A 26,267-nucleotide genomic window follows, 5' to 3' on the forward strand; every position below is an offset into this window, starting at 1 on the left:
CTGCCATTTTTAAATAAATATGCACAACAACTCAGAATAAAATCAAATTTTCGTCACAATCAACACTTTCAACAATTAAATTCTAATTCTATCAAATCTTCTCAAACAAAATCACAAATAACAAACTCCATTTACTTCAATGTTCAACAACTCAAACTTTACTTAACTCTTGATAAACTTCTTTCTTTAATTGTTTAATTCGGTAAACTCTTCATAGTCCCTCATCGGGCGCCATGTAAAATCTCGAGAATTAAAAAACTGAACGTTTGGAGAGATAATATATTTTTTAACTAGTATAAATGCAAGAGTGCCTATGCTGCTCCACCAACAGAATATGTAATAAAAAAGTGGTCTGTGGAGAGCACGCATCAATAAATTGACCATTAACAATAATAACAATAATTAAGTTACGAATACCACATTTAACAACACCCACATACAATAATTAAATAATAAATATCACTTTCAACATGCTTCTTAATAATTAATTTTTTACTGTCACTTTTAACAATAGTGATTAACCCAGTCGGCATATCTAGTTTCAATTTCGGAATTAAAACCCTTATAAACACGTATTCGTCACGATCCAGGCGTAAACCAAGAACACGTAGATTTCACGGAAATTTTACTGGTGTTTGACACGTCTTTTATGAAGTTTCAAACTCGTGTTTATTGAGGTTTTAAATACGTGTCTTAAAAGGTTTCAAGCACGTATTAATTGAAGTTTCAGTTTGGAACTTAAATCTTGATCAGACACGTGTACGAGACGGGTTAAGCGTAGCCAAAAATACGTAGATTTTACGTGAGTTTTACTAATTCTGTCACGTGTTTATACTAAAGTTTCAATCAAGGAAACTTTTAAAATCATTTTAATTTATTAGAATAACTTGTTCGTTTAAGATAATCAACGTACAACTTATATTATAATAAAGAAAATAAATTATCATAATAAAGGAACATTAATGTTCCTTTCATTATTTACTACATTATATTTATAACATAATTCTCCTTTTCTTTATTTTCTCCGAGCCAAAAAATTAACGTAGCTATATTTCTTCAAAAATTTTACTTCAAAAAAAATATATTTATATAAAGATATATGCATATATCTAAATTTAAAAAACGGCAAATAAAAGAGAATGCATAAATTGATCAGTCTCTTGGCAGAAAGATGACAAATGGTCAGTATATTGCTTGTTTGGCACATGGTTACCATACATAAGGTTAATTTTTGATTGTATTTTTTTCGTCATCAGAGTCTAAAATTGCATAACAATGCGCTTTTGCATCCTTACACACAGTTCCATTTGCATCAAATTTTCACTTAAACTTTTCTTTTATTGTCCTAAAGGCATTTTCAAATTTTACTAACTCGTTTATTGAGGTAACTTGTTCAAATGTCACTTCAAGTGCAAATCTTTAATGATGTAAATTCCATTTAGCTGAAAAAGAGGACTATCAAATAGTTTGCGATTTGGATAACATCCTTTACAAAACTATATCAGCTCTCAATTTTCTACCAGTTTTTAAATAAACTATTCTATGATTGTCTGGTGTTGCCTCTATTGAGCATCTTTCACAACCAAACTTTGCAGTGTGTCCCACTACATATTTAATAAATGCTTGTGCAGGTGCATCACAAAGAAATGTGAGAACAGGAAATGGCAATTCAATGTCATTAATAGAAATTCTATGCTGCCAAATTCCATCAGCCAAAATTGAAAATTTATGGTTTATGTACAGGTAAGTTGTCAATATTTATGCCCAATTCAACAGACCTAATTTCTTTAGTGCTTCTTTGAAAAATTGATAAAATACTCTTTCGTAATCCAGAATATTCTATAAAATACATCACAATTATAATTGGTGCTTCAGTAAATAATATAGTATAATCTAATTATACATATTTTTATTAAAATAATTTGCTAATTAAAACATACTAAGTTTCCCAAGAAGAACCTTTTTGATTTCTCTGATCTTTTTTCTAGTAACATTTTAAGTTCTTTAGATTTTGTTATGTATTTGTGTATTATATGGCATATTTGTCGACTATTTATACTTTTCTTTAGCCAAACATTATGAAAAATTTGTTTAACCAAAATTACTATTGAAAACCTATATAAATAAGCATGGAATGTTAAATACATGCATGCATTGTTAACAAAGCACAACAATGAACTGAATAATCGATTAAATGCAGATTTTAAGGAACTAGTTTATAATGGAGTTACCAAAATCCTTTTCAGTTTTATCTATAAAGTATCTACATAAAAACACAAACAAAGAATGTTCAATGATTTTGAAGCGCTAACGTTGTTCCAACAATGGCCGCTAAAAATCACGAAGAAAGTATCTAAAATAGAGATAAAAAATCTATCTGAAGTTTTTTTTCGAAAAAACGCCTTTTTTATCTGAAAAAGCGATTCCCTGGTTCGTTTATAGCATTGGATTTAATAGCGAAGTTTTTATCTTAAAACAGAATTTTCAGAATGTTTATAGCAATGGACTTTTTTTTCTTCGCTTTTTACGGTAAAAACTTCGTTTTTTATGTTTATAGCATTGGCCCCCCGGACTAAAAAATGGGATTCTCCTCCATCGCGTCTATTTCATTGAGCTCAATAAAATTTGACAATTAAAGTTTTTATTGTCACATTGTGGTATTTACGCCCGAACAATAATGCAAGTTCCAACTTGTAAGTTTTTATAAGAAATGGTACTAAACCTAAATACGTAGAAACACGTTATAAAATGCAGTCAAAAGAAAATATTATGTGTGTTATTTCAATGATCACCACTGTATATCTTACAGTCCAAAGTTTGAAAATTGTAATTTGCAACTCAATCATTTGGAATTTGCAATTTCATTTCAATTTTCAAATGATGTCTTTAATTTAAAAATGTGTCTTTAAAACTTTTGCTTGGTTTTACGAAAAAACGTAGGGCAAAATAAACTAGCAGTGATTGCGTTCAGCACATAATTTCAGCATTGCCAGCTTTATAATTTAAGATCATAGCACAAGTTTTCTACGGAAATTCGCTCTTTTATTCTAAATGCAGAATTTTTCAAAATGAATGTATTAAAAAAAAATAATGAAAGTCTGTAACTTAACGAGAAAAATTCCACTGTTAATTTGAATTCAAATCACAATATTTGATTTCACAAGATTTGAATTCATTATATTAGCTTAGTATAAGTACCATAATCAATAAACAAAATTTTTCCCCCTCTGCTATGTTTCAAGTAATGGCGTAAAAAGGAACATAGATCAATAAAAGAACACCAAAAAGGTTATAAAAATTTTTTTACTTCTAGATATAAATAATTTGTACATTCTATATATTCTATTTACAAATAGAAAAAAGTAAAAGATTTAAAATAAATATATGTATATAAATATGGCGAATATTTGTTGCTTATGTAAAAAGAAAAGACTTGTTCTGAGTTTCTCTTACAAAATATTGAACGTTTTTTGAATGGATACTTTGAATGTTTTTTGATTGGATACTTTGGAAAAAGCATGAATCGTAAATTTTTAATGTGTGGTCAAAAAAAAGCGTTTCGAATATTATCGTTTTTAGACATTAGTAATTTTTTCTTTAAACAAAATCTAAGCGTCAATTTCAAGAAAACAACTTCAAGAATTTTACTACAGTGTCTCGGAAATGACGCTGACCCAAAAGCAGTCTTTAAATCATGGTTTTTCAGTGTTTGAGAGGCAGCTGTACCACTATGACCTTGATTTGCTCTTCAACAATTAGTTAATAGCGTCATCAATATACATTTCACCTAACTTATGCAATACCATCAGACAGTATTGAAGACGCTCACTTATTTCCTCACTGCAACCCCTTTTTGAAACGTTATTTAAGGTTGTTACATAACTTTCACGACTCTGATTAATAAATGTTACAATGTCATGGTTTAGTTCTGGATTCAAAATAATTTTAGTATGATCAGCAAGAAAGTTGACCTAACCAAGAGAAAAATTTGAAGTTGTTAGAAAATATTTTCTTCATTAAATATAAAAGTAAATGTAGGCATCAAACTTACCTGTAGTGTACCATCACTTAAATACATCACCATGGCTTTATCTGTGCGGAACCAAATGTCTATAATTGACATTTCAGAAAACACATCGTGTGTTTTTGAAGGATCATCTAAATCACCTCCCTGAAAAAAGAACACCAGTTATGCTAAAATGCAACTGATTACAAAATGTCTACTAAGGAACTATAAAACTATGAGGTTATAAAAAAACTTTTATTTGTGACAATAATTCATAAATAAAAAACCATAGCTTCTTATCAATTAACTTATAAAAAATCGAAGGACAAAAGAAGCACTTACTTTTAATAAATGCTTATCCATGTAATTAGCAAAGTAGTTTAGCAAAGTAACTTTTCTACTCAGATCTTCAGGAATATTATTTACGCTAAAACGGAATATGTTTTTCTCCTCATCAAAGTACTGTAAACGCCTGAAAAGTAACCAAGAAATGCCAGCTAAGTTCAATAACAATTAAACTTCTGTTGAGTAATTTTACAATTTAAAATGTTTTTACCTTTTATGAGCATCAACTGCTAGTGTAGTTCCATCATTATAACGAATTACAATACACCCATTAGAAAGTTGAGCACCAAACCCATATTTGTTACTATAGTCTACCCATTTTGTAATCCACAAGCGATTGCTTTCTGTTATTCCTTCACTGATGCTATCCTCTTCTGAGTCAGAAGTACCAGTTGAAATTGGATCTGAACAGGCAGTAGTATGACAGTCAGGTAAAGTGTTTAAGCATTTACTCAACCTGTCACACATACTCTGAGGATTATTGTAACTGTAAGTTATATCGTTGACATCTGTAAAAAGAAAGTCCATTATTTGTATTAATAATCTTGAAAAGATATCTGAAAAGCTTTGCAAATTAGCCTAGATAAATAGCTTCAAGATTACTTTTGCTTTGTAAATGTTGAAACTAAATAACTTACTCATATATTTAGTTAAAAAAGTTGATAAACCTACCATCTCGAAGTATACACTCTTCCTCGTTACCATTTGAATCTTGACTGTCAATTCCACTTTCATGTTGTTCTTCATCAGGTCGCTCATGAATGTTGATTTTTGAGAGTGCATCTTTTACCGAGCTTACATTATCATCATTTTTATTAGTTTTAAAAATATTATGGTTGACGAAATCGCACTTCTTATTACGGTTTTTTATTGATGTAAACTTTGGTGGTGCAACACAACAAATAGATGGCAGAGATTTTGGGAAAAACCCTCTTGTAAAAAACTCATCATTTAACACCCGCTCTAAACTTGGCCTATCTTCAGGCCTTTCACTAAGAAGTTTTTGTATAAGTTTTGCTGCAGGCCGTGTAACTCTGGATGGTATAGCATACTCATTATTTCTTATACGCATGTATGTGTCTTTTAAACAACTTGTTTCAAATGGTGGACGACCAACAAGAAGTGTGTACCTAAAAACAAAAATAATATTGACAAAAATGTGCTTAAAAAGATATTAAATGAACCAGGAATTGTAAACAATTTATTAAAACTATAAACTACTAAGAAAATAAGCCAGAACAACAGTACAAACAATACAATTCAAAAGAATTAAGAATATTTACAAACCAGAAACTTGCATATTTGTTTTTTTAAACCTGGCATTTACACACATCTGTCATTTGGTGAGGTATAGTCAGTCATTGTATGTAGTTCTTCAACAAATCACAGTAAAGTTTTATCCAAATAAGCCATAGATCCAGTTTATTCAAAAAAAATCAACGAAAGCACAAAACTTTAACACACATTTCTCTAATCTCAATATTACTTTTAAAAATGTTACAACATTTTTTTTTAGTCCCGTAAATTATTGCTTTAAAGACACAAACATTACAAAATAAACAAACAAAACATACCTTATGATGGAGGAAATAACAAAAACAACATTCAGGACGTACACATGTAAAAAGACATGAAAACACCTGCTAAGAACACTAAAACAGTCATTGTCAATTACATTCAGTAAATTGTAAGGCTATATTTAGCACTAGAAGCCCCAAGGTGGATCAACTGATCCAAACACAACTTTGACACTTTGGTGAAACCAAAAATTAATGTTTAAAAAATTGATATATAATGTCTAATTTTTTAATTACTTAATCATAAATTACTTACTGAAAAATAAATAAAGTACATTAAAAAAAACACACTTAAAGATGCAATTTAAGTTGTGATTAAGTTGGATCAATTGATCCTCTTGGGGAAAAAAAAACTGGGGCTTCTATTGTTAGTCAATAGTATTAAATCCAAAAGGAGCATTTTAACTTGACTATAATAGTTTTAACAAATTAAACAATCGTACTACATCTGTAATAAACTCACCATAAAAGTAATGCACAACTACAAAGGTGCTATTTGTATTGTATTTAGTATTTTTATTATATTAATACTTTGATATTTTTTCTTTTTCTCCTCTTATAGAGATACATAAAGATCCATGTATCTACATTTTATAAATATACTCATTTGGAGGGTTGTTTAGGATCTTTTTTCCTTTTTGACTATTTTGTGTAATATTACACCCACAGTAGGCCAATATTAAAGATAGCAATCTTGTATACTTGTATACTTGGTTTAAACTTATTAAGTAGTGGCTCACACACTTACATAACACAACCCAAAGCCCATGTATCAACTTCAAATGAATGTCCAGCTTTACTCAAAACTTCAGGAGCAATGTAGTTAGGTGTACCACAGACTGACCTTTGAAAAAAAAGCTTTTTTTGTTAATAAATATAAACTGAAATAAGTAAAGTAAAAAGCATAAATTTTCTATTCTTACATTTCCTTTTTTCCATCCTTATCTGCTTGAACAGCTAGTCCAAAATCCCCAATTCGTATTTCCATATCATTGTTTATAAATAAGTTTCCTAGCTTTATATCTCTGTGTATAACACTTTCCTTATGCAGGTACTGAACACCTTGAACAGCCTGATGCATAAAATACCGAACTTCAGGTTCTGTTAATGTTCGTCTCTGTTTAAGAAGCTGAACCATTGACTAAACGAAGCATATTAGGAAAAAAAAAATTTTTTTTAATATTTAAAAAATCACAAGAGTATTTTGCAGCAACATTTTCTCTATACGAAATTCTAATTTGGTTAAAAAGTTAAAAGTTTGGCTAAAATTAATGCAAAAGGTCATTTAAAATTTTACTAATACTAAAAAAGTAGTTAAATATATTGAGGTATTTTTATTTTAAAGATAATGTACCTTGCGATTACAAAGCTCAAGAAGAATATATACATTATCATCGTCTTCAAAGTACCCATAAAAGCGCACGATAAAGCGTCCGTTAAAACCTTTGTGCAATTCTACCTCATTTGCAATCTGCACAAAAGAAAGCATAGACAATTAGAAAAACTTAAAGTTGTCAAAACAAAGTTATCAGTAGCCATTGAAAAAAAAAAGCAAAAGACAAAAAAAAAAAAAAAAAAAAAAAAAGAAAACAAAAACAAACAAACAATAGTTAGCTAAGTTAGCATCCGATGTAATTTATTTATTAAAGTATGCTTAAATTTGTTTTCATAAAGAGATGACATTTTATTATTAATACTTGTGGATTAGATGTTTAGAAAATATTATGTAGTTTTTGCAGAAAAGTCATCCCCTATAAATGCATAATTCAGAACATTATAACGGTAACTAAATAAATAGAGTAAAAAGGTCATTGATGTGTATAATTTGCATTGATAAATATAGAGGCAAAAAAATAAATTAATTAACAAACAGTTAACTATAACAGAATATTCCGCTATGAAGTTCGACCATGGAATTTTTTTTCTTAAAATTTTGACTTTTTAGAGAATTGATAAAATAAAAATGAAGTATACTAATATTAGTGAAGATTTGACAAAGTTAATTAATTCATAATTATATAATTATGGTGAAGTTCCTTTCTCTATTCGCTCAAAATATCGTTGCGAAAATTCTCGTTCAGAAAATGGAGAAAATGGACAATATATTGGAAAATTCAATTTAAGAAACTTGTTGTACCTTTTTAAACACATATGCATTTGACTAATTTTTAATGCTGACCTAACTAGTGATATTTCTGCATACTATAAATGAAGAACTGTGCAGCTGTAAATTTACTTCCCAATCATTATCGTAAATTTAGTTGCCAATCGGCTGTTTTAGAGGGTGAATTAGCAGACGATTAATTTTAAAAACAGACTTTGAATTCAGATAAATAATGCTAAAATATTTTTTCATCAAAAACTTAATTGGAGATTCGGAAAGTTGTTTACAAAATCGCTCACAAAGATATCAGCCAAAATACGTGCTGAAAGGGCGGTTAGGTACAACTTACAAGAGTATACTAGAAAAGAGACTTCTAATCTAGCTAGCTACATCTACTGTAAACTACATTAGGATAAGAAAGGTTCGCAAAACTTAGTATCATTTACTTTATCCTAGTTTCGATAAATTTTATCTAAAAAACAGCACAACTGAAAACATTGACCAAAGAAGGAAAAATTACCAGCTCGAGTCACTCACACATGCACACGTGACTCACACATGTACGCATGACATACGCACACTAATAATTGAACAGCAGTTGTGGTAAATATCTGATTCACTACGTCCGATAGTTTATGAATAAATTATCTGTTTATGGAAAACTAGAAAAAAAAAAATGAATCATCTCCGCTATGACTAAGTTACAAATGAGCAACGCGTAACTAGGTAACACACATTTTAAAGTAATTTTTTCTGCAACTTTTCTTCGAATAAATAAAAAAATTTATTTATAATACGAATATTTCTTCCTAAGTTCTATTTGATTTTCCGAAATTTGCTAAATTAAAGTTAAAGCTTATCGCGGTTCTTTTTAATTAAAAATTTAAGTTGTATTTTGAAAATATTGAAGTGCAAAAACCTGCAACAAGAAAATCAAACGCAAAATATTACTTTTTGCTGCTGATGGGGTTTAGATATTCTTGCTTTAGAGATAGCTTTACAAGCGTATTTCTTATCTGTTTGCACATCTGTGACTTCGTAACATCGGGCAAACCCACCCTAAAAAAAATGGAGCAATAAAATGATTCAAAATTTTAACAAAAACTTATCATGTATTTTAGTGAATCGTTTTAGCAAAAGAAATAAGGTTCTTAAAGATACATATTTTTAAATTTTTACACCTTGTTTCTTAACATTTGTTTCAATCTCTAACAATATTTCCTAATTTTAACACGAATGTTTATATAGTATTAAAAACTATTTTTGATAAAGCTGGTGAAACTTCGTACCTTTCCCATCAGTTTTCCTCTGATATATTTTTTACCGGATTTAGGATCAATAACAAGTTGTGCAACTTCGGGAAGTATAGGTTGATTTTTTCCATGATCTTTGTTCTTGCTATCGGATTTTGTAGTCGGCACCTTAGCCGTACTCATGGTTCTGTAGCTCGCTAACATCCTTCGCAGGTGCAGCTTTTCGATCTAATGTAAGTTATACCCGACAGTTATTATTCAAAATACGCTATTAAAAACTTTTTTTAACCAGTTCTTTAAAACTATTTTCAGTATTAATACCCTTCTTCTCTTAATAAACTAGATTGCTATCTAAGCGAAGCGTCTTTCAAAACTACTAAATGAGCATTTTGGCAAATGATTGGTTAATTTGAATGAATTCCGCACATTTCATTGGTAGATTGCAACTAGAAATGCGCATGAAAGTTAGTGTCTCAAGCCAGTTTCCGATTGAATACAGATGTTTCTATTAAATTAATGAACGCGCTAAACTGAACGGTGCATTAAAAATTCACTGTATCACCATTGACAAATTATTCAACGTTACCCAGATGCTTGTTCACAAAAAAAACTTAAAAAATGATTCACCTGTCGAAATTCTAATTGATTTCCGCTGCACTTCTTACTTAAAAATGTTTCACTTACTTTTATTAGCATCAGAAATGTTTCTCACCGATGGAGTTTATCATGCCAGAGAGCATAGTATGAGAAAGGCAGAATTATTTTCGTACCCTATGTGTACGAAATATATATGTGTACTAATCTTAAATATGAGGCGGTAAATATGTTAGGAGCTCAGTTCGAATCTTCCAAACGTCGTTATCATCAATTGTTGCACCTTTTATTAAACTTTAATTAAAATTTTGAGAGACATAAAAAAAAACAACAAATTTTTGACAGTTTTTTAAAGTTTGTATATCCATTATTTATTGGTTACCAGCACAAAAGCATGCAGATTTTATACCAATACTAAGTTCTTGTGGATATGTAAATTTGATTCAAAGTTTTTTTTTTTTAATATGAAAAAAAAGGTTTTGTACTTTTTACAATCTGCAATTTAATTTTTTTTTTTTTAAAAAAAAATTAAATTGCAGATTGTAAAAAGTACAAAAAAACCTAAATGTGGTTTTTAAAATTTATAATCAATGGGAAAAAAACAAAATCAGACCCACTGACATCTTTTTATTTATTATTTAAAGAACCATTTTTATCCTTACTTATTTTCAAGCATACCTAAGTGTTAAACGAAAAGTAAGAATTAAAAGTAAGAACGCTTTTTACTTATAAAAATTATGAATCGGTCAAAACGATTATAAAAAATACAAAATAGTTTAAAGTAATAAATAATATAAAAAATTTCCCTCTTTTAAAAATTGCTTTATTGCAATGAAGCAGACATGAGAACGTTGCGGTACAAAATTTTAACGTACAGATGACATTCTAAAGTAGCGGTCTTCTAAGCTGTCGACAAAAAAAATGGTTGGTTATTTTTTCACGCGCTTAATTTTATTGAAATATTAGGAAAAAAAAAGAAGATATCATATTGATTAAAGATTTGTTTAAAATCTGCATCAAATTGATCCTCTTAGATTTTTGAATTCGATTTTTTCTAAGTAAAAGATCGAATTAGGCCAGTAGCTTATAAACATGCATCATCAACACCATTGAGATGATTAGATTCGTAATAAAGCTTTATGAGAGGGCGAAGATCAGATTTTAGTGCATGAGGAACTGGAGTAGTATGGAAATCATAACTTGTTAGTTCCAATCTTAATTTCTCCAAATTAGTTAAATAGAAACCGATTGATTACTTGTAGTATATTTTCTATTGCGGAATTAATTCTTAACTAAAAGTTTCTAACTGTTTCTAATCTGAACGTTAGTAAGATTTCACCTGGGAAAGATTTATCCATTCCAACAGAGTTTAGTTGGTATATTTTGCAGCTAATCTCAGGGGATTATGGTTCTGATAAAGTATATAGCACTTTCTGTAGAAATCCTTAATATTACCTTTTCGAACTTAAGCTAATTATTTTTAAAAAACGGACAATTGTTAGAAATGTCGGCACTTGACTTTAGGAGGTCGATACCCGTCATCTGGAAACAGAAAGAAAAAAAAAAAAAAAAAGAAAAGAAAAATGAGCTCCCACGTACAATGTTTATTATTATTTCACAACTTGTGAAATATGCATTGTAAACGCATCCTCTATTGTCATCATATTAACTGCCGTTTTTGTATGCAAGCATTAATTTACTTGCGCAATTCAAAAATGCAAACCAGTTCTTTAACTCAATAATCAATAGCACATAGAGCAACTGCTAACCAATCAGAGCATTTAAACATTACTTTTCTATGCTTTTTCCTTATGTTGGCCGGGAAATTTTCCTAAGCATATTTGCCAAAAAAGATTCTTTTTTACAAATTTTTTTTCTCTATTAAATCTTTATTAGTTATTTTAGTAATCTCTTTTTTATTGGATTTTTAGCACATTTATTGTTTATAAGGTAAGTATGGGTATTAAGGCCCACCTTTGTCGAATGCGCGGTAAAGAAATGCTGATTTTTTTTTGCTGCCAGTGATAAAACCAGATAACTCTAATATTTTAATGTCGAAAAAAAGTTTCACAATTTATTTTTTCCCTAACTTTGGATTAGTGGGCCTTATTACCCGCCGGGCCTTAATACCCATACTTACCTTATAGCGCAATACTTTTATAAGTCTTAAATACTAATTATAAAGTTTACTGTATTTAGTTCATAACAAGAGGTTTTGTTGAAAAGTTCAGTTTTCACTTTCTTCTCACTATGGAATAACAATATTGGTTAATATTATTAACTAAAACATTTATAAATATTATGTATTAATAAATATTGCTATTATTATTGTCAAGGAGGTTAACATAAAATAAACGAAATGCCCAAAATAATCTAAGAATTAAAAAGTTTCGAAAAAATAACTTTTTACTTTATGTTACTTTTTTGAATAAAAACGCACTCTCGAGTCTTCGTTAAATCACAATCTCCTCCTCGCCCCCTCTTCCTTCTCTATCTTCCGAAACACACACACACACACACATGCACATCTAACGACTGAAAATTTAAAAAACGAATATCCCGAAAAATACGGTGCCTATAAGCATGAAGATGTTACTCCATTATTTTGATCCTTAACCGCTCAGGAAGAACAGAAAGTATTTTTAATAAACGAAATGACTCCTTGTGCATTATCTTAACTTACTGCATAAAATATGCTTTTTGGGGACTTAATATTTTATAATTTTTTAAAATATTTTTTTTAAAAACCAGAAATTTCGTTAGAAGATCAATCAATTAGCAATGATAATATGATGTATTCAAATTTTATACATGCATTAATATTTTAGTAAGATTATGGCGACTTAAACGTTAAAATGTTTTCTTTAAAATTTGAGCGTTCCTCTCGAAAGAGTCTCTCCAAAAGTCTTAAAACTTTAACCACTCAGGTTTTGAAAAACTTAACAGGTTTTAAAAAAGTTAGTTAATACCTGAACCTTTTAAACTTTTGCTCAAAAAATAAAATGAAAAAAACTGAAAAACTTCAAATGAATTCATTAGAGAACAGTTTTTAATTTTTCAATAATTAAAAATATATTGTAAAAAATATATAGATTTTTTATATAATATATTTAACCTAAAATGAAATCTGCCTTTTTGACTTCAGAAAAAACATCAAGACGATTAAAGACCACTTTATGACCAGAGTTAAAAGATCAAAGTTTTTTTAAAAGATCAGAGAACTTCCGTTTCGAATTTGCAACAGATTTTAAAGTTTTTTCAGTCGCATCGGGAGCGTGAATAAGTGGAAAATCATATTCGTAAAAAGTATAGTACATTTTTTACCATTATTAAATTCAAAGAGGAAGGGTATTTAAAAAAAGAAAGAAAAAAAGAACAGAGGATCAGGTTAACACAGCCAAAATATCAAGCTGACCTGCAAATTGACCTGCTAGTTTATTATTATCCCCGTAATTTGAATCAAGACTGTCTTCGTGGAGTCCGTAAAGAAAACTCTAAAACTTTTTTATCAAGGTTAAAGTGTTAACAATACATAACTCGTGAGAATATTTCACAGTTAAGGCGATTAACTGATTAATGCATAATTGATTCTTCAGAAAAATATCACGAACCATTTTTTTAACATTTAGTTGAAAAAAAAAACCATTTTAAGCAAAATATTTGATACATGCGAAAATTGTTACTTACCCACAATTCAGCAACATAACAAATATTTCAATCCAATATAATATTCTAGACCATAATATTTCAAAATCATTTACACTTTTATACGTATGGAAATTATCGTACGTGAATGTATAGAAACAACTGAACAGGTTCCGAAACAAAAAGAGGGTTTAATTTTTTATCTATTGTTGCACGTGCGTCCATTGTTTAAATCAATTATCTATTGTTGTACGTGTACCTATTGTTTTTAGTCTAATAAATTGTATTTTCGATGTTTCAATAACGTTGCTCCCACGAGAGGAAAAGTTAAAGAATCTTGTAAAAGGAGATATTAAAAAAAAAAAAAAAAAATTTGTTAAGCTTTTTTCTTTGGTAATTGCAGTAAAATTCATAATAAAAAAAAGTGTAAGAGAATTTTTTGAAGGTCTTATTTGAAATCTTCATAATATGACTAAATACTTCTCAATAACTGATAAATAACTGATAAACAACCAATTAACCTTTAATTATTATTATTATTAACCTTAAATAAAAAACTAAATATCACATATACTTATACTTATCAATAATAATTGAATGCGGAACCTAAAGCAGTTAGAAATGGACCTTCTGTTAACAGTTATAGGTTCGGATAGTGGTAAAAGATCAACCTTCGGTTTTTTATGTATTTGTGACGAATTTGTGACGAATTTTAAAATGACGTAGGAGTAACAAAATAGATAAAAATGATCAAACAACAATTATGGAGTGTTTAAAGGAGGATTGAAAAATGTATAATATTGCATGTTCGATATGGAGTTTCTGCATTCAGTTAAATCTACTGGGATATACTATAAATGAGAATACTTTATGCCACCGCGAATTTCTTAATACGTTTGGTGCATAATTACATAATTATTGCATGAAACTCTCTTTCATCGTATTAAAGCATTGACATAACGCAAAAAATAACCCAATCATTAGCCTTACCATGGCTTTGGACCCAAGCTGATTGCCAAGATACTAATCAACTCTTTAAATACAGTTTACTGTATAATTTCACCATAATTTAATAACTCTTTAAATACAGTTTACTGTATAATTTCACCATAATTTAATAACTCTTTAAATACAGTTTACTGTATAAATTTAATACCAAATATCTAGCTTCAGGTATTTTGTCTGTTTTTGTCAGCCTCAAAAATGCCTTCTGTTTTTACCAAATTAAAAAATCAACCCAATAAAAAAAATCTGAATCTTGATGGATGTAAATTTCAATTAATTTTCAAATTAGGACGCGGAGTTCCAGCTAGATTTGCACATCCCATAAAACAAGAATGTGGCTCCAGGAGAACCTCCTAATGTATTGGTTATCCTATTGACAATGTAGATGTGGCAACCCAGCTCTTAGACTTGTCACTTTTGGATTATTCAATTTGGCTGTTAGTTGACTCCAAAGTCATTAAATATTTTTACAACAATATAGCTTCCCCAAAGGCTGTCATCAAGAAGGAGCTGAATCGGTTCACTAAAAACAAGGTTCTCGCCAAATAAACCCCAAATAAAATTCTACTTCAGATCTCCATAGATACTTGATGCAGCATTAAGTGTACAGAACCATTTTAACTGTATATTTTTGATACATTTGTACACTTTTTTGGATTAAAGATATAATGAGAGACTGATAAAAATGTATTGAAGATGTTTGGTTTTAAAAAAGAGTTCATCGTTTTCTAATATTACATCAACTAAAGGTGCTCCGACACAAAAGTAAACTTCAGGTCATACTTGCTTACACTTGGTCACACTTACTTCAGCTTGTAGAATTGATGCTTTTTTAGCTTCTTTTATGACTTCTCAAAAATTTAAATCTTGGCTAATATGTTAACCTCTATGTATAATAATAATAATAATAATAATAATAATAATAATAATAATAATAATAATAATAATAATAATAATAATAATAATAATAATAATAATAATAATAATAATAATAATAATAATAATAATAATAATAATAATAATAATAATAATAATAATAATAATAATAATAATAATAATAATAATAATAATAATAATAATAATAATAATAATAATAATAATAATAATAATAATAATAATAATAATAATAATAATAATAATAATAATAATAATAATAATAATAATAATAATAATAATAATAATAATAATAATAATAATAATAATAATAATAATAATAATAATAATAATAATAATAATAATAATAATAAATAAATAAATAAATAAATAAAAGAATAAGAAACGTTATAAATCGAATATAATACTGTGTATATTTTATGTATCAAGTGAATCATTTTCGAAGTTTAAACGTGGCAAAATTTAAAAAATAACAAACCTCTTTTTGTAAGTCCATTTCTAATTTTTCTCGAATATTTTTAAGGACTTCATAATCCTTGTGTTGAATTACACAGCTCATCCCCTTCCGTCCGTTAATTACAAGATGAAACGTAAAATTGTCGGTAAAAAGCCAACACAGAATGAAAAAAGTTCGTAGTTAATATTTCACAATTTTAACTATATTAAATATTTTTTATTGATTTCTCCTTCACTTTTTTTATCTTCATTCCCCCTGATATATTTCTTTAATTAATTAAAACAATTTTAAACGAGTTTTTAATTATTTAATACACTCCTCGCTTATTTACTGATCAAAGGATCAAACTAGTTTCAAACGGTACTTTCCTCTTAAGTTAGATTTAGTAACACGCATGCGCCAAACACGCGTATTGAAGCGTAATAAATTTTTCACGCTAGGCCTGTTAAAGCACTTTCACGTTGTTCGAAATCAATCATGTCTAATTGCCATGAAAAAGCGCAACATAAAAGTTACCATAGAATATATGCAGATTGGGCAAACTGCGTATTTGTTTTCAATTAAACCTGAGGTTATTTTTAAATGACAATTTGTTACTGAAGTTAAACACAAGCGAATTTAAAACTGACAAATGTACAATTTATAAATAAACGCAATGAGTAAATAAAGGGCTTATAATGTAATGCGTCTAAACACGAGTTCAAAGTTAGTTCGTCATTTTAAAAGAATGCCCAAAGTCTAAACTTTATTATAAGAGCTGTTTGCTTCGAATTTGCTATCGAAGATGTTGCGGTAAGTTAGAAACATTATGCACATCTTTCAAGATTAGGCGGTAAATGTGTCAACAATAAACGAATTTTAAACTATCGTCAGCTTTTTAACGTTGTTTTAAGCGACAGTGGTACACTATGTTTATGAACAACATTTCGTTATTTAAAAACGTTTCTCAACAACAACTCAAACACACTGCGACATCTTTACATTTGACCACGTTCTAAATATACTCTAAAAAATTATTTTTCATTTTTCTCATATACAACCTTGGATAATCTTCTTTCCATTTCTTACAGTAGACTACGTTATTTTCAAAACTCATTCAAGAAAAAGGTTACAATTAAATTGTAAAAATCAATTCGTTTTTATTACTTTGTCAATTTTACTTTACAGGTGTCAATTGGCAGCAGAAATAGTCTAATTGGATCAAAATCCTTTTGAAATAAATTTATAAAATATTTTACTTTAAAATGTAAATAACATATCAGGTTTATAAGCAACTTTGAAAAATATGCTTTCTTGGCATTTCCTTGTAACAAATCTGTTTTAATAAAATTAGAAAAATATTTTTAGAAAAATGTTTTATCACAAGATATCGTCAAAAGCAAGACAAAAATTGATGGAATCATTTAGAAAAAAAATTAAAATACTGCGTGGTTACATATACTGTCAACAACAAAAAGACAATTAAATTACAGGTGTAATAATACAAACTTGTAACTCGCTAAATTATATTTTTAGATGTTACAAATTATATTTTTAGATGCTATAAATTATATTTTTAGATGTTACAAATCATATTTTTAGATGTTATAAATTATAATTTGAGAAATATAAATTACAAATTTAGATGTTACAAATTATAACTTTAGATGTTATAATTTAAGAAAATCCACCAGTTTCAATTGTTGAGGAAGGAAGGATTTCGACAATTCACTTTAACATGGCTTCAAATTAAAAAAAAAATTCAAAACCGAATCCATTTGAACATCTAAACATTAGGGTCTGGTTTTTCCGTAAATAACGAATAAACATCTAAACATCATAAACATCTAAACATCTAAACATCTAAACATCTAAACATCAGTACATCTAAACACCAGAGTCTGGTTTTTCCGTAAATAACGAATAATAAAAAAGTACAAATTTCTGTATCAGTCTTTTAAAATAAATATAATCTTCTGAAATTTAGTTAAAATAGAAATCTTTATACATTCATAAAAAGCAAAATTGGTTTATAAAAAGCAAAAGTGGTATAAGTTTACCGGATTTATAAAAGCAAAAGTTTACCGGATTTAATCGAATAGTAATTTTTCGCAATTTCTTATTTGAAAATTTATCTTAAAGGGTTAAAACAAAAATATATGGAGCACGTGAGGTATTGCATAGTTTTTTTTTAAATCTTATAAATTTTTTGGTGTAAAATTATAAACTATCTTAAATTCAATTTATTTAAAACAACTAATTTAGAATTTTATAACTTTTATTTGTTATTATTCACTATTAAAGGAAACTGTGACAGCACATTAAAAGGGAACTCTTCCTTCCAACATTTTAGAGACCTTTTCTTCAGGATCATATATCAGTCAATACTGGCAAAAATTCAGACAGATGTCTTAGATGGTGAGGAATTCGTCAGAAAATTTTTCAATTACAATTATCCACAAAATCATATTGCAGCAGTCAAGTATCTTATGGAGTCAAATATTTGGTGTTGTACGCATACATTGCAACCACCAATCCAGGATTTGCCCAGTGATCATCAATTTTCAAATTTATTAGCAAGAAGTTTATTGGACATTTAAACCGTTGCACAGTGGGCCAGGTGGTAGACAAAACCTCAAAAAAAAATATTCGAAATACTTCCAACTACTCAGTATATTATGTATATAAGAGCATAATAAATGGTTTAAAACATTATTTGTAGTTTGGTAGTACATCATAAATGTACAATTATCAATTACAATTGAATATATTTAGAAATTCATTTATTAATTTTTTTAATAGATATATCACCTATAACTATGACAACGAATAACCTTTAAATTATTTAACATATGCGAAATTAATTGACACATTAATAAAATTTAATTTTATAGCTTTACGAAAAATGCCACAACAAATTCCAAGGTCTTGTATTAAACTCACAGTTTCATTTTGAAATATAAAGGTAAGATTCTTATTTATAATATTAAAATATTCTATTAAAAGTGACGCATATAGTTTAGAACCTGCTGGAACCGCTTATTAATGTTAAAATAAGTTAATACAATATATGTATAGCCTGTTGGTGGTGTTTAATTCTGCTCTTAGCTGCCCCTTTAAGTTTGGTAAACATTTAAAAAAAGATATTTTCGTAAAATGCTATTCGCGACAAACCTATTTTTTTGGTTTTAGGTAATAATAGGTGCTGTGCTTATTATACTGGCCTAATTAAATGTAGCTGAAATGAAAATAATGACCATATTTATGTTATATTTTTTTATAGTGGTTGCACTAATAACGTTAAAATCATTTTTTTGTAGTTGATATGAAGATTAGTGATGTCCATAAACGTATACGGCATGACCAACTAAAGCCTGGTGATAAATCATTTTCTATGTCTGTAGAAGCTATTCTAGTCTCTATGAATTTGGGTTCTACTGGATGTGCTGCGTTTTTAAAAGTATATCAAAAGAAATGGAAGGATGCAAACCGGGGAAATAAAAAGTTTGAAAGTAAAAATAAAAATTGGTTGGCTCAGGACTTTAAATCTACATACAGTAATAATATATCTGAGTCTGATAATTCTAGTCAATCACATAATATTGGTGGAAGACCAAGTTGCTCCTTTGAAGACGCATCTGACAAAACCAAAAGAAGAAGACTCAATGATGTTATAAATAATTTTACTACTGATGAGTTGCTCCACTCAGCAAGGCTTAAATTAAGGAATGAGTTTAATTATGAGGCTGCCAAGCAAGTTGCTGAGATATCAGAACCTTCTAGTCAATTTAAAAAGTATACACCTAATGAAGGTCTGGCATTAATTATAGATGGTGGCATGTCAAAATCAACCTACCAACTTATCAGAAATGGAGCTGAAGAACGTGATTGCCATATATATCCTTCATACAACAACATAAGATTGTCTAAAGCTAACTGCTATCCAGAGAACATCTTTGTTGATGATTATTCAGCACAAATACCACTACAAGAATTACTAAAACATACAGTAAAAAGACTCTGCGAGGTGCAAGCTCCTGTGATCAGCACAATGCTGGATTGTTTGACCCGGTTGACTTTGCGTTGCAAGGCCGGGTTTGATGGGGCTAATGGGCAAAGCGTGTACAAGCAAGTGAGTAGTGAGGAAGCTGGAGATCGTAACTTAAAAAAAGAAGAATCTCTGTTCATTACTTGCTTAGCACCACTAGAACTCAGTGGGTTCTGCAATGATAAAGAAGTACTATTATGGCGTAATGACAAGCCATCATCTACTGCTTATTGTCGTCCAATAAGATTTTCTTTTCAAAAAGAAAGCAAAGCTGTTGTCCTAGAAGAAGCAAAATATTTAGAATCTGAAATAGAAAAATGTAGTATTTTTAATGTTACTTTTAGTGGAAAAGAACTGGTTGTCAAAAGTATTATAGAACTGACCATGATTGATGGCAAAATTCAAACTATTCTGTCTGATGTGACTAATTCAACTCAATGTTGCTCTGTGTGTGGTGTGTCTCCAAAAATCATGAATAACTTAGAAATGGTGCTGAAATTGGACAATGCTAGTAACTTAGAACTGAAATATGGTCTTTCTAGCCTGCATTCCTGGATTAGGTTTTTTGAAATGGTATTACATATTGGATACAAGCTGGAAACTCAAAAGTGGCAGTCTAGAGCTATTGAAGATAAGGAAAATGTTAAGCAAGTGAAGAAACGTATCCAGACAGAATTTATGAATCAAATGGGACTGGTTGTGGATTTCCCAAAAAGTGGAGGATCTGGTAAGTGAAATTACATAAATACTTGTATATGAATCATCAGGTTAACTATCACATATATGCAATTTGTAGGTACCAGTAATGATGGAAACACCGCCCGACGAGCCTTTGCAGACTATCAATTAACTGCCAAAATTTTGAAAGTAGATGAAACTCTTTTATTTTATTTTTACATCATTCTAGTCACTTTATCATCTGGATTTGAAATTGATAATGTCAAGTTTAAAGAGTTTTGTATTACTGCTCTTAAACTTTACATATCTAAGTATTCCTGGTATTACATGTCACAATCAGTACACAAAATTTTAGTTCATGGTCATGCCATCATTGCTAGACAGTACTTGCCAATTGGACTGATGTCAGAGGAGGCACAAGAGGCCCGCAACAAGGATTTTAAAAAGTTTAGGAAAGATTTCAGTAGAAAGACTTCTAGAATAGACACAAACCGCGACCTGGTTAACAGACTACTTGTATCTAGTGATCCTGTCATAACATCATTAAGAAAAGGTCATAACAAAAATAGTAAGAGTTTTAAAAAAATCCCCAGTGAAGTTTTGGCTTTGCTGAGGGAATCAGCTCCACCTTCTTCTAGTTCTTTGTAGCTAAACACAATTTCTTGTTTGATTTTTTGAAAAGAAGGTTGATTTAAAAAAAAAATTTTTACTAAGCCTATTAATTGTAATTTTGTTATTAAAAACTAAAATATTCTTGATAAAAATAAATATTATTTCATGTATAATGATTATTTATATATCGAAATGGGTTTGGGGAGCAATTGGGTAATAATTAGGTTTTGTCCACCATATCCTATATATCTGGCCCACTGTGCGTTGTAACAATGCTACGGATTGTGCAGATTGATGCTATGGATTGTTAATGAGAAAACTCAAAGAAATCTCAGTGGTTCCTGAAGATAAGATGTCAAAACGCGTTGGAACTCGACATTCTAGATGAACAAATCATAGAAACGAAAGAAAATTTTTCTATTACATTTGGAGAACATCCAAAATGCCTTGGTCATCTGGGAATGGAGTTTAACTAATAATTTTCAAGTTGCTAGAACCTGTAGGAGCTGTAAGAACAACTCAACTTTGTGGTGAGTAAATATTCCTCATCATCTTAATTTATTCGCTCATTTGTAAATAGTTATCTAAAATAAATTTTAATTCATCTTTAATTCAGTTTTAAAAACAAACTGAAATTAACTCTTGAAGCGCCTTTCAAAGATGAAGAATGAAATGAACGCAACTTTTTTGAATCTAAGGTTTCAATTTAGCAACAAATGTCAATAAAGCAGAACCTATTTAGATATCGCAGATTTCACTATTACCTTTGTTTTATTTATTCAAATGTTGGAATGTCGCAATATTTATTGAACCTTAACTCCTTTGGTTCAGAAAAAATCTAATTGAAGATTTCAGTGCTAAAAGAGCTTAAGTTACAAATTACCAATTTTGATAATAAAATCAGACCACTGAAATCATAAAGATGAAACCTTTTCTGGTAATTTAGTTTTATATACAGGGGTCTAATGAATATGTATTTGGCCAAAATCCCAATCACATGGCACTCGACTATGTTCCGGAAGTGGATAGTTAACATTGTTGACAGAAAGGGACTTTTGTTTACAATTCAAAAAGCAGTTATTCAGAAAATCAGACGAGCTTTGATATAAAATTATCAAGTGTAGAAAATGTATCTAGACAAGAGATCTGCTCATTAGAGCATTTGGCTATAAAATGTTCTGCTGAATTATTTACATTGTCATAAATACACAAATTATATCCAAAATTGTCTTTTATAGTACTCTTGTCCAATACCAGTTAAAAGTAGCAGGGTTTTTTTCAAAATCCATGCCAATTAATTCAGTGTTTTGACTTAGCTTTGCAGTTAAATTGGCCTCTGTGAGCTTTCCTGATATGAAGCTTATGCTAACTTTTCAGGTCTTTGAATAAAATATTGTTATTTGCTATTTCAGCCCATTATTGAAAATAATCCCGCCATTAAGAGGGGAACATTGGTGCCTCTGTATTTCAAGAGCCTCACGGACCTTCCCATCAAATGTTTTTGTCTCTACTTTAAGAGTTTTAATTTTCTCCCAATTTCTTCTGAACATGATTTACTATGTGTGGCTATTGCAGACTGATGATGCTTGTCCTCGTTTAAGCTTTTTTGATGTTGTTGGGTTCAAGTTCTAATTTGAAATTTTGTTTCGCCAACGTATTCTTTTAAACAGTTATATTCAATTAAGCAAGTTCCAGGTGGGCTATTGTGTGGTAATTTAGATTTGTTTATACACGTTAGCAGTGATCTTAAATTAGGATTAGATTTAAAAACTACTCCATATCCAACTTTTCTTTTGTTGGCTTTTATCGAAACCATTTTCGTTGAACATTTGAATTAGAAAAGTTATCTCGTTTTGTAAATGTAAATCACTGCATATGGAGTAAGCACTGTGAACGTAACCTTTTAATATTGCGCTTAAAATTTTGGGTTCGTGATTTGAGCGAGGTTTAATTTGAATATTCGTAATGGCTTCTTTTCTGTAAACTCGTAATTACCATTGGTGTAATTAATTACCGTTACATAGAGAAAGTTTAAAGTTTTCTTTTCGCTTTCGATTTCGATTGTGTATTGTATTGCAGGATGTTGTTTATTTAAAATAAGTTGGAGTTGCTCTGCTTCCTGAATTTTTGAAAATCTAACATGACTATCATCAACATATCTTAGATAGGATTTTAAATAAAGAGGAGGATTTAATGTTTTTGCAATTTTAAAAGCATTTTCTTCGTGGTGTTGTAGAAAAGATTTCGCCAGTATGACCATGAACGAAAGACCAATAGGACAGGAATTCTCCAGCTTATGAATTTCTTCGTTCCACAAAAAATAACATTGATGTAAACAAAGCTCTATCAGCTTTTTAGTTTCTGATACAGTAAGTTTAGTAGAAAATTTGTATGAATCATCTTTATTTAATTGATCTAAAAGAATCAAAGTAGCTTCTTTAAATGGAATTGATGGATAGAAGTTTACTACATCAAATGAAACTTGAACCTCATTTTTTTCTATATTCCATGAGTTTGCTTTGTTAATAAAGTCAAAAGAGTTTTTTAACCGTGTTTTGTTTTTGTTTAAGACAGGTTGTATTGTTTTCACTAAGTAGTAAGATATTCCATAGTTAGGCGTGCCGATTGCTGATACTACTATTCTCAAAGGATAGGATTTTTCAGGTTTGTGAGCTTTAATTAGACCATACATACGAGGTGGGATGGGGTCACTTGGATATATATTATTGTATTCAGTTTTTGAAAATCGTTGCTTTTTATTAAGTTGTGAGATAGGTTCTGATTTTAGTAAATAAGCTTTAAGTAGGATCCTCACTCAGAACTTTTGTTGGACCGATCTGTTCGCAAACTTTTTCTAAAGCTTTTTCGTGTTCTATTCAAACAAATCCATTACCTTTATCAAACGGATATATATTAACAAGTTTGCTTTGTTTAATTTTGTTAAGAGCTTTTCGTTGTTCTCTTTTTAATTTTGGCTTAATTTTAAGCTCTTTTAAGACATTTTTCCTTAAACCTTGTGCATTTTCAATCTTGTTGTTATATTCCAGTTTTAAAGCAAAAGACTCTGTTATTGCAATAATATCCATATAAGGGATATCTCTCAAAGAAGGTACAAAGTGTGGGCCAAGACTAAGAAGATCGTTTTGGTGTTTTGGAATCTCGGTACTGCACAGATTTAAAACAGCGTTCTTTGTATACGTGGTTAACTTGCAGCTGTTATTACCGTGGTTACTTTTAAATTCGTTTCCGATCAAATGTTTTTGTCTCTTAAAGTAGAGACAAAAACATTTGATGGGAAGGTCCGTGAGGCTCTTGAAATACAGAGGCACCAATGTTCCCCTTTAAATGGCGGGATTAACGGGTGATGCGGAAGTTATTGGACAAATCCTAATTTCATTATTTGAGCATAATAATTAGTTTTTGTGGTTTTATGCGTAGGCATAAACGTTCTATAAAATATAAACTTTATTATTTGAAACACAATTATTTAAAATGAGGTTAAATGCAGCTGAACGAGAATCTTTTCAAAAGCGACTAAAAATGTTTTTTGTAAATAAACCTAATATAAAAAAAAACAAACCGTAAATCATTTTGAAAAGGAAGGATTTGCTCGAAGCACAATATATGATAACCTAAAAAGACTTGAAACTGTTCAATCGTTTTCTGATAGAAAGCACCCTGGTCGTCCGACATCCTGGACTAGAGAAAAGAAAGCCGAATTAACGAGACTTGTCAACAATCGAAAAGGGGTCAGTCAGAGAAAAATAGGTATTAAATTCGGTGTAAATCAATCGACAATTGGTCGTCAGTTAAAAAAAATGAATATTAAATATAGAAAAAGTGAAAAGACTCCAAAATACACTATAGAACAACAAATAAAGGCAAAGAAAAGAAGCAGGAAACTAGTTAACCAACTCTATAACACAAAATCGCTTCTAGTCATCGATGACGAAAAATACTTTTGTTTTTCAGGGGACAACATGCCTGGAAATTCTGGATACTACACAAACAACAAAAAGACATCCCCAGAAAGTGTTCGTTTTATAGGAAAAGAGAAATTTCCAAAAAAATTATTAATGTGGATAGCCATATCTGATCGTGGTATGTCCGAGCCATTGTTTCGCACTTCCAAGGCTGTAGCGATCAATTCATCAATCTATATTAATGAATGTTTAGAAAAACGACTACTTCCATTTATTCACAAGTATCATGGAGACTTTAACTATTTATTTTGGCCAGATTTAGCAAGTTCTCATTATTCTAAAGATTCTCTAAATTGGATGGACCAATATGTCTATTACGTTGATAAAGAATCCAATCCCCCAAATGTGCCTCAAGCACGACCAATTGAAAATTTTTGGGGACATTTGGCACAGAAGGTTTACGAGGGAGATTGGCAAGCTTTAACAGAGCAAGTTTTGATTGATCGCATTAAACTAAAACTACAAGAAATTGATTTAAACTTTTTACAGTCGCATATGAAAGGCGTCAGAGCAAAATTGAGATCAATTGCAGATGGTGGTGTTTTTTCATGCAATGTCTTCGCAAATGGCGGACGTGTTTTTTTAACGGCGAAGAAAAATAAAAAAGCTTAATAAAAACTGATTAAGTTTTAATTGAAAAGTAGAACATTGTTTGGACAAAAAAGATTATAAAAGAAAAGATTGTGAAAAGAAAAGAAAAAGTAAAAAGTAAATAAAGTATTTCAAAAAGAATTTTTGGTTAAAAAAGTTTCCGTGAAAATCTCAGATACCGGAAAAAATATTTCTATTGAAAATCAAAAGATAAAGTTGACTGTAAGTTTAAAAATTAGAAGAGGAAGGAAAAGTAAATATCAATACCACTTTCATATTAAAAATCAGATAAGCCAAAAACAAGAAAACACACAAAAAACTGTTAAAATCAAGAAGAAATACAACTGCTGTCAATGAAAAAGAAGTATGAAAAGTTTTTTTATCTAAAGATTATATTCTTGTTAAAGTTATATTTTCTTATATAAACTTAGATTAATAAATTCCTTCTTAGATAATATACTTATATATACATATACTTTTTTTTCTTGATTTTCTT

General features: G+C 29.4%; 3 protein-coding genes across 9 annotated transcripts; 2 read left to right on the top strand and 1 right to left on the bottom strand.

Moving 5' to 3' along the window:
* Nucleotides 1-3,708: 3,708 nt before the first annotated feature.
* On the bottom strand, nucleotides 3,709-16,231 carry LOC145192609 (serine/threonine-protein kinase PLK1-like). Of its 4 annotated transcripts, XM_080069906.2 has the most exons (11): nucleotides 15,902-16,231; nucleotides 9,322-9,513; nucleotides 8,984-9,091; nucleotides 7,283-7,399; nucleotides 6,852-7,069; nucleotides 6,677-6,772; nucleotides 5,024-5,481; nucleotides 4,563-4,860; nucleotides 4,349-4,478; nucleotides 4,052-4,171; nucleotides 3,709-3,971 (listed from the first exon to the last, which is right to left on the bottom strand). In XM_080069906.2, exons 1-11 carry the CDS (start codon nucleotides 15,980-15,982, stop codon nucleotides 3,756-3,758), a joined length of 2,034 nt encoding a protein of 677 aa, XP_079926032.2. In that variant the 5' UTR covers nucleotides 15,983-16,231; the 3' UTR covers nucleotides 3,709-3,755. The 4 variants fall into 4 exon arrangements, with proteins under 4 accessions (XP_079926032.2, XP_089941640.1, XP_089941633.1 ...); XM_090085514.1 differs by lacking the exons at nucleotides 6,852-7,069; nucleotides 7,283-7,399; nucleotides 8,984-9,091; nucleotides 9,322-9,513; nucleotides 15,902-16,231 and having other exon boundaries at nucleotides 5,668-6,677; XM_090085507.1 differs by lacking the exons at nucleotides 6,852-7,069; nucleotides 7,283-7,399; nucleotides 8,984-9,091; nucleotides 9,322-9,513; nucleotides 15,902-16,231 and having other exon boundaries at nucleotides 5,650-6,677.
* Nucleotides 16,232-16,378: 147 nt separating this feature from the next.
* Nucleotides 16,379-22,422, top strand: LOC149894626 (uncharacterized). Of its 4 annotated transcripts, none has more exons than XM_090085548.1 (4): nucleotides 16,379-16,672; nucleotides 18,754-18,824; nucleotides 19,180-20,634; nucleotides 20,704-22,422. In XM_090085548.1, the coding sequence occupies exons 3-4, from the start codon at nucleotides 19,185-19,187 to the stop codon at nucleotides 21,231-21,233; spliced, it is 1,980 nt and encodes a 659-aa protein (XP_089941674.1). In that variant the 5' UTR covers nucleotides 16,379-16,672; nucleotides 18,754-18,824; nucleotides 19,180-19,184; the 3' UTR covers nucleotides 21,234-22,422. The 4 variants fall into 4 exon arrangements, with proteins under 4 accessions (XP_089941674.1, XP_089941660.1, XP_089941665.1 ...); XM_090085534.1 differs by having other exon boundaries at nucleotides 18,213-18,824; nucleotides 20,704-21,239; XM_090085539.1 differs by having other exon boundaries at nucleotides 18,228-18,824; nucleotides 20,704-21,239.
* A 105-nt stretch (nucleotides 22,423-22,527) lies between these two features.
* LOC149894627 (uncharacterized) lies at nucleotides 22,528-25,900 on the top strand. The gene is made up of 2 exons (XM_090085557.1): nucleotides 22,528-23,262; nucleotides 23,299-25,900. Exon 2 carries the CDS (start codon nucleotides 25,016-25,018, stop codon nucleotides 25,790-25,792), a length of 777 nt encoding a protein of 258 aa, XP_089941683.1. The 5' UTR covers nucleotides 22,528-23,262; nucleotides 23,299-25,015; the 3' UTR covers nucleotides 25,793-25,900.
* The last annotated feature ends 367 nt before the right edge of the window (nucleotides 25,901-26,267 follow it).

Source organism: Hydra viridissima, unplaced genomic scaffold (genome assembly GCF_058129835.1).
Source record: "Hydra viridissima isolate aposymbiotic clone 2 unplaced genomic scaffold, HvirCarnegie_v1 scaffold_1, whole genome shotgun sequence".
Classification (NCBI taxonomy): Eukaryota; Metazoa; Cnidaria; class Hydrozoa; order Anthoathecata; family Hydridae; genus Hydra; species Hydra viridissima.

What these genes read in the sequence shown, in the direction of transcription:
- LOC145192609 (XM_080069906.2), bottom strand. Translation starts at nt 15,982, where the DNA reads ATGAGCTGTGTAATTCAACACAAGGATTATGAAGTCCTTAAAAATATT. An exon ending in AACCCCATCAGCAGCAAAAA is followed by an intron (nt 7,400 to 8,983) that starts GTAATATTTTGC and finishes TCTTTTGTGCAG; the next exon opens with ATTGCAAATGAGGTAGAATT. An exon ending in TGGATAAGCATTTATTAAAA is followed by an intron (nt 4,172 to 4,348) that starts GTAAGTGCTTCT and finishes TTCTTTTTTCAG; the next exon opens with GGAGGTGATTTAGATGATCC.
- LOC149894626 (XM_090085548.1), top strand. Translation starts at nt 19,185, where the DNA reads ATGAAGATTAGTGATGTCCATAAACGTATACGGCATGACCAACTAAAG. An exon ending in CCCAAAAAGTGGAGGATCTG is followed by an intron (nt 20,635 to 20,703) that starts GTAAGTGAAATT and finishes TGCAATTTGTAG; the next exon opens with GTACCAGTAATGATGGAAAC.
- LOC149894627 (XM_090085557.1), top strand. Translation starts at nt 25,016, where the DNA reads ATGAATATTAAATATAGAAAAAGTGAAAAGACTCCAAAATACACTATA.